The sequence below is a fragment of the Tenrec ecaudatus genome, chromosome X (assembly GCF_050624435.1).
Source record: "Tenrec ecaudatus isolate mTenEca1 chromosome X, mTenEca1.hap1, whole genome shotgun sequence".
NCBI classification, from domain to species: Eukaryota; Metazoa; Chordata; class Mammalia; order Afrosoricida; family Tenrecidae; genus Tenrec; species Tenrec ecaudatus.
Window position 1 is genome coordinate 44,900,726 of NC_134548.1, and position 8,287 is coordinate 44,909,012.

The 8,287-nt window shown below is 50.2% G+C and overlaps 1 protein-coding gene across 1 annotated transcript; it reads left to right on the top strand.

Annotated features, from left to right (window-relative positions):
* Positions 1 to 3,211: 3,211 nt before the first annotated feature.
* On the top strand, positions 3,212 to 3,844 carry LOC142434948 (CASP8 and FADD-like apoptosis regulator). The gene is made up of 2 exons (XM_075539524.1): positions 3,212 to 3,414; positions 3,469 to 3,844. The coding sequence occupies exons 1-2, from the start codon at positions 3,212 to 3,214 to the stop codon at positions 3,842 to 3,844; spliced, it is 579 nt and encodes a 192-aa protein (XP_075395639.1).
* Positions 3,845 to 8,287: the final 4,443 nt, after the last annotated feature.

Below are 8,287 nucleotides of genomic sequence, written 5' to 3' on the forward strand. Positions count from 1 at the left end.
ATTTGGTTGCGTGCCTGCTTGATTTCCTCGAACACGCATGTGGTTGCCGTTGAGAACTGGATTTTTTACTAGTAAGGAGCTCTGGTGGCAGAGGGGATCATGAATTGGGCTGCTAACCACAAGGCCAGCTGTTTGAAACCACCAGCTGCTGCCTGGGAGAAGATGAAGCTTTCTACTCCTGTCAAGAGTTACAGTCTCGGAAACTTGCAGGGGTAGTTCTCTGTTCCGTAGAGTCACGATGAGTCAGAATTGCCACGATGGCAGTGAGTTGGCACTGCTTTTCATAGGGTTCTATGCGTCAGGATGGCTGGATAGTCGTGAGTTTCAAGTTTAATTCATGGGCAGTGGAGGTTCAGTGATAGAATTCTTGCCTTCTGTGCAGGAGACATGGGTTTGATTCCTGGTCAGTGCACTCTATCTTTCACTGGAGGCTTGTTGTTATAAACCATTGTGTGTACCTGTGATAGGCTTTATGGCAACGTGGCTGGGCCCGGATTCTCGCATGATCTGATCTAACATAGTGTGATCGGCTCCAGGGTGGCAGCTTCTGTGAAGCAGCCAAGCAATTGTGGGAGGAAGAGGGTTGGGTGCCACCTCCTTAATCTGGCCAGTCTTGATATAGTAGAGGGATGCTTCATTTAGGGTGTGGCTGACTCTTAAATTGACAGCATGGTGAAGCTGGCTTCCTGCTACTGCTGAATCTGGACCGTGCATCTGCTTCATCAACCCCTGTGGATCCCAGGAGCCATCAGCCAAGGCAGACGGCCGGCCTTGCATTCTTTCAATCAATCTCAGATTCATTCAATGTGGCACCCAGCAGCCTGTGGTCTTACAGCTTCCTTTAGCTGCTTCTCATTCATCAACCTCCACCCGAGTCAGGAGAAGCCTCTAGCTTTACCGTCTCACCCACGGACTTGAACCAGACTGGACTTCCCCACCCCTGTACCTGTGGGAGCCATTTCTTGATCTAAATCTCTTTCCATTGACACACACGCAAACAAGCATCACTGGCTTTGCTTCTCTAGAGAACCCAGTCTAACCCACTACCTCAGCTTTTTCATATAATAGGCTTTATGGGGATTGGGTAGAACCATGGAAACCAAACCAAACTCGTGATCACCACGTTGATTCTGACTCATCGTGACCCCATAGGACCGGATCAAACTGGCCCTGTGTAGTTCTGAGACTGTAACTCTTTATGGGAGGAGTCCTGCTAGGCTGCTACCTATAAGGTCAGCAGTTCAAAACCACCAGCTGCTCCTCAAGAGAAAGATGGGGCTTTCTATTCCCACAAAGAGTCAGACACTTGGGAACTCACAGGGGCGGTTCTACCTTCTCCTATAGGGTTGTTATGAGTCAGCATTGACTTGATGGCAGTGAGGTGGTGGTGTTTTTTTTTAACTCTTTCCAGGAAAAGAGAGCGTCATCTTTCTCTTGGGGTGTGGCTGGTGGTTTCCAGCTGCTGACTTTGCAATTAGCATCTCAGTGCCTAACCCACTAGGCCACTAGGACTTCTCAGAACTGTGGCTGGGTTGTACAGTGCCTGCTCCTGTGGTGACACGTCTGAGAACTATGAGCTCCAGGTAGAGGGGCCCAGCCAAGGGGAAGGCCTTGCCTAGGGCAGGGCTGAGTGGCTGGAGCTCAGAGAGGGGGTCCCCTGCACAGAACCTGGCATGGGAGGCAGAGTGCAGTTCCCAAGGGCGAAGTGCTGGAGTATACTCCCCGTCTGTGATCCAAGATTTCTACGAAACCGGTGGGAAATTTAGACACAGGGGCTGTCAGAATCACAAGTCATGACAATTTTGACCTTGGCCTTGCCCCTTTCTTAATGGCAGTGCTGGACGGGGGTGAGCGGTGGGGTGGGGTGGGGGTGGTAGTGAACTGAGTGTCTTCTGCCCAAGCCAGGCGCCCATTTTCTTGAGGCAACAGTTCTGAACCAGCCCCATTGGAAGATAGCGAGGGAAGATTAATTCCTCCTTGTCATTTCCCTAGGGGGGTCTCCTGTAATTTCAGGAGCAATTCTCCTTGCCTAGAACATTGCCCTCGGGAAGCTGGCACTGATCTGTGACAGCAGACAGCAGACAGCAGGGTAGCACAGGGTGAAGGACGGCTCAGAGTCCCAGGTTCACAGCTGGGTGGTGAGGCAAGGAGAAATGTACCTGGTGAACGGTCATTGTCACAATCGAACGGACACTGAGCGAAAGGACGGGCGCCAGAGCAATGCTGTGCTGCCAGGGGGTTTCCACTGGGCTAGCGAAGGTCCCCCGGGGCCTTGTGCCTGTGAGGAGATTTCTCTCTGCCATTGTGGCTCTGTCTGGAGGTCACTGGCTGGGCCCAAGGTCATGAAAGCTCCCAAGAAGAATGAGAGCGTGTGTGGTGCTAGGTCCTGGCTTCTCCAGTAGGAGAAGCTGAGCTTAGAGTTTAGGACGACTTTGAAAAACAACCACATTGTCCAAATAGAAGGAATGTTGTATTTGCGAAGTCCACATTTGTCACTTGTACAATTCAAGGAAAGCAAAGGCATCTGTCATGTTGTGTAACCCTCCCTAACAGCCGTGGCCACATTCTCCACTCCCATCAACAGAGTCCTCTTCCCTTCCAGCCCTGCCCTTGTTCGGGGCCGTCTCGTTGGTTTGGACTCAACAGGCTCCTTAAAGTACAACAGAAGGACACACTTTCTCCTCCCGCAGCCTCCTCATTCTCCTGCCTCGGCTGGAGCCATTGTGGCAGCCACGGTGTCAGTCCAGCTCCCGGCAGGCCTTCTGCCTTTTCACTGCCCCTCGCTCGGCTTTACCAAGGAATGATGTCTTTCTCGGGACTCATCCCTCCTGGACAGCAGGCCCAAAGCATGTCTCTTGGGATGAGACAATGTCTCATCATCCGTGTGTGTGTGTGTGTGTGTGTGTGTGTGTGTGTGGTTATGAGTTAGTCTGCTAACCGAAAGATGAGCAGTCCCAAATCCCTAGCTGCTCCTCAGGAGCAAGATGAGGCTTTTAACTCCCACTAAGAACAACAGCCTTGCTTCCTTCTTCACGGTGGTTTCAGAGTCAGGCTTGTCCACGGCCAGTTGGAGGGAAGCCCGGGCCACAGCAGGACGAACTCCCGTACTGGAAAGGATTCCGAGCGACGTGAAGAAAGCCGTCAGATGAGGTCAGTAGCTTCAAGATTTTTTCTGGGAAGGACGGGTGTTTTACTGCTGCCATTCCTTGGGATGACTCTGTACCGCATCCCTGCTGCCGTCATCCTTCAAGTAGAAGAGGCACTTGATGAAGCCGAGGAGGCGATGCTTTTACTTTTGTGCCAGAACATTGCTGCTGATGTGGCTCCATCCGATGTCAGGGACCTTTTGGCTATCGTAAGTGAGAAAGGTAAGCTGTCTCCTGAAAGCTTGGCTGAGCTGATGTACAGAGTCAGGCGGGTTGACTGGCTGTACAGAGTCAGGCGGGTTGACTGGCTGTACAGAGTCAGGCGGGTTGACTTGCTCAAGCGGAGCTCGAAGCTGGACAAAGCAGCAGAGGAGGCTCTGCTGCTCAGGAACACTCACCTTGTTCCTAACGATAGGGCGCTGTTGATAGAGACCAGTGACGACTTGGGCAAGTCTGATGTGTCCTCATTAATCTTTCTCATGAAGGGTTACGCAGGCCGGGGCAAACGATCGAAAGACAAGACTTTCCTGGATCTTGTGGTTGAAGTGGAGAAACAAAATCTGGTTGCTCCAGATCATTTGGACTTACTAGTAACATGCCTAAAGATCAGCCACAGAATGGCCCTGCAGCCCAAAGTGCAGAAATACAAGCAATCTGATCAAGTTGCAGCAGGGACAAGGTATGTAAATGCTTGTTAAGCTTCTCTCCCAAACCTGAGCTTCAAGGAACCGCTTGGGGGTGAGTCTGGAACAAATGTCTGGAGTTGCACCATGAAGCCGCTTCAGAACTTTAATAAAAACATACCAAAAAAAAAGAGTAATTGTCTTAGAAACTCACAGGGGCAGTTCTACCCTGTCCTATAGGATCACTGTGAATTCAAATCAACTCGATGGTAATGAGTTTATTTATATGTATGCACCTTTATATATGTGTATACATATGTATGTATATATGGGACACACATACAATGGATTCAGTCATAAAGAGAAATGAAGTCCTGATACATGCAAAAACATGGTAGAACCTTGAAAACATTAACCTGAGTAAAATTAATCCATCACAAATAGATAACTATTATGTGCTATATCTACAAGTATTGTGCACCAATACACACACACACACACACACATCTCATCCTTCCTTCTAAGAAGCCTTCTGGTTGTATTTCTTCCCTCGCCTGCCACTGATCCCCACTTACTGCCATAGACTGGGTGGCAACTCACAGCAACCCAATAGGACAGGGTGGAACGGCCCCTGTGAGATTCCGAGACTGGAAATCTTCACAGGAGTAGAAAGCCTCGTCTTTCTCCCAAGGAACCATTGGTGGTTTTGAACTACATACAGACCTTGCGGTTAGCAGCCTAATGGGTAACCACGACACCACCAAGAACCCTAACTGGAACCCTGGGTTGGCTGGCGATTGCATCAGATGGGATGCCTGCAGCAGCAAGGGACAGAAGACCCAAGGCAAGCAGATCGTGCCATGTGGCGTTCTTCAGAGCCACACGGCGCGCTGTAAGGCTTTCAGTGGCTGGTTTCTCAGTCAATTGCCAGGCAGGCCTTTCTTCCAAGGAATCTCTGAATGGACTTGGATCGTCCATCTTCAGGTTAGCAGCTGAGTGGGGAAAGCGTTTTGTACCGCCCAGGAATGCTACTGAATATGCAGGAGGTGTTTGAAAAACGTTTGTTCTTGGTGACGATGGAATTCCGTGTAAATGATTTGCATGCGTCCTGGAGCAAGCACACTCGTATGTCTCTCTTCTTCTGGAGAACGACAAAGGACCTTAGAAAGCACACCATTCCCAGTGTTGCAGTTTCCTGACGAGAGAAAGACGGAGAAGATACACAGAGAAACAACATTAGGGGCCACTACCCGATGAAAGGAAGTCAAAAACGAAATAACCTACATCCATCCAAGGGACTTGCTATCCCCAGGCAGGCTGGCTGCTTTTGATGGTTGTTGCTGTTGAACTTTCATTTCCTGCTTTACCAAAGTAATTGACCTTGAGAATTTCCCCCCACGGGAGTCAAGCCTTTTTTGCAGTTTGGTTATGTGAACAAATCAATAGTGGCACCCAGTGGCTGGAAGGGTTAATCTGAGAACAGCAATATCTCTTTACGACTTCTACCAACTAGTTCTCACGCCCTGCCACCGAATGGATCTGGAATCATAGCGAATGGATAGGCCAGGGTAGAACCGCCCTCGATGGGCCTCCATGACTCTTTGTGGAAGCCGAAAGCCTCGTCTTTCCCGGGAGGAGTGCCTGGGGGTTTCTGACTGCAGACCTCGGGCGGAGCAGCCCCATGCGCACCCCACTCCGCCGCCAGGGCTCTTGGTCCGAACACGGAGAGCTGGATTTACACATAGGATCCTGGAGTCAGGGATTTGCGGAAAATGTGTCACCTTTCGAATCCTGGCACTGTTCTATTTCCCATGAGAGCCTGTCCTGGCCCTCTTAGCTACGGAGTCTGGAAAGGGCCTGGTCCCCACCTTCGATCCCAGGGCTGTCGGGTAAGCAAGCCTTCGTTGTCTGGCACGATAACGGGATGATTGTAATTAAATGCAGTAGCTTGGTATTCTCGGTCTCTCCTCAAGGAACCTTCTACCCCTCACCCAGCAACGCTGCTGATATCTGGACCTTCCTTTCCCGATGTCAGGAGGCCAGAGAACCAGGGGCCAGGGGACGCTCTGTCAGCAAACCAGACCAGCGGGAAGGAGCGCTAAGACGCCCGTGTCCAGCTTTTGAATTTCATTTTCATCCTCTGTGCACGGCCTCGGCATGGAGAACATGTGACCCTAGGCCACGCCAAGGGATGCATAGCCATCGGACTTGGCCGGACGGTACCCGTGACCCCGAGGGCAGGGATGCTCAGGTCGACACGGACATTGCATAGCGAATGGATTGCTCCTGGTCCCCAACCAACTGGAAGGTCCCTGTGGCAGAAATCACACATCCTCCCCCAATCGCTCTCCCCACAACCCTCTGCAGCAAGAATACAATTTTAGCAGGGCCCAGAGCCTCGTCAAGCAGGTGGGGGCTGGGGGGACTGTGCGCCCCAGTCTCCTTTGCAGCTAAGTATAGCCCTGTAACTATGTTCTGGCCGTTGGAATGTAAGTGGACGTCTTGTATGCGATTTCTGGGAGATGTCCTTAAAAGGAATGGCCTGACCCTTTTTTCCCCGTTCCTTCTAGCGCTTGTTTAGAATCTCGACCTGGTGGTGATTTCTCAGGCAACCATACTGAACTGGGAGATGGCATAGGGTGGCCAGGCACCAAGAAAGAAGAGAAAACATGAATTCCCGAGTGCCCTATCAGTCATAGGCACCCTATGGCGAGGCCTTCATTCCCAGCACATCCCTACTCACGATGCAGGCGTGGACAGCAACAACCAGATAACCGGGGAACTTTTAGGAATGCAGAGGCTCAGGCTCTCCCTCATAGTTGCTGTCCCTGAAGCTCTGCAAGTGGGGCAAGTTCATGGGTGAGCAAATTCATGGGTGACGGGGAGGTGTGTCAAAGTTTGAGAACCACTGCCCTAGAGTCTTCATGGAGTTTCCTATTACGAGATACTGGTTTTACAGCCGGTCTCCCCCAAATGTGTGAAGAACAAGCACTGAAGAGTGGGACACCCCTAACTGTCCTCTGTCTTTGCTTCTGCCCTTGTCCCCTCACCAAAGTTTTTTTTTTCCTATCGCTGTATTAGGACTCACCAAATTTTAAGAGGAGATATTATCAACCCCAATGGCATGACAAAATTTCATAAATTATGTATGAGTGAGGATGGGCTACCTTCAAGCATTAAATGCAGGACTAGAGCAAAAGTGGTCCTACAAGCTACAAATGTCCAAGGCTTCAAGCAGTGGCATCTTGGAAAGACACAGAGGCAGTGCGGGTCAGAACAAAGGCCCAGAGAGTTCTGCGTTGGCATTCAAGGGTTGTCACTAGCTAGCTCCAAAGTGGTCTAACCTTTTCAGATTTTACTCTCTTGGCTTGTAAACTTCATCCGTGGCTAAGAATCAACATAAATCCAGTCCCCCCACTGTAAACATTAATCAGATCCCAACTGTCCCACTTTCCAAAGCGCTCCATCACCAGCTGCCCGTGCAACGCTACCTCTTTCTCACTGACCCCAGCTACCCAGAGCTAAGTCAGAGCTTACAAGGACAAAGGACAGTGACCTTCAGACTGCCAAATAAGCAGATACCAGCAGAAAACTCTGGAGTCCACAGGCCACCTTTGCTTCTGACCTGATACTTGCAAATTCCCATGATCCTTTAATGATGCCAGCCACAAGCTCAGGAAACTCCCTGGGGCTCCTGTACTTTTGCCTGCTGGTTCCCACGATCTTGTGGTTTAATGATTTGCTAAGGCACCCTGGTGGTGTAGTGGTTACGTGTTGGGCTGTGTGTCAGTCAGCATAGACTAGAGAAACAAATTCATGGGCACTCATGTGTATAGGAAAGAGCTCTATATACAAGAGCAATTGAATAGTGAGAATATTGAGAAAACATCCCAGCCCAGTGCAAAGCAAGTCCACAAGTCCGAGATTAGCCCATATGTCCTATACTAATCTATAAAATCCTCTTCAAACTCATGAAACATATGTACTGATGCGGAATACAGGAAAATCACAGGCCAGTGGGTGTAAAGTCTTGTGGATCCAGTGGTGGTAGAAATATCTCAGTGCTGGCAGGGTCTCCACGTGGCTCCTCCAGTTCCCAGGGCATAGGGTCTATGAACTTAGTGCCAAGTGTCTTGTCGGCAGAGCATCTCTCAGGGAGTGAGAAGAGAGAGAGTGTCTCCCACCTCCAGATAGAAAATACAGGAGTTTCCAGAATCCTCAGGAGAAGGCCATGCCCACAAAGAGGCCTCATTGGCTATGACCCAATTGACAGATGAGACCCCACCCTTTCACTCTTAATACCCTAAGTTCCAAATTGACTCCAGCTGATGTAACGACCACAGGCTGTGATACAAAAGGTCAGTAGTTCAAAATCACCAGCCTCTCCAAGGGAGAAAGATGGGGCTTTTGACTCCTGTACAGAGTTACAGTCTCAGAAGCTCATGGGACAGTTGTACCCTGGCCTATAGGGTTACCATGTGTCAGCACCCACTTGGTGGCAGTGAGACTTTTAATGAT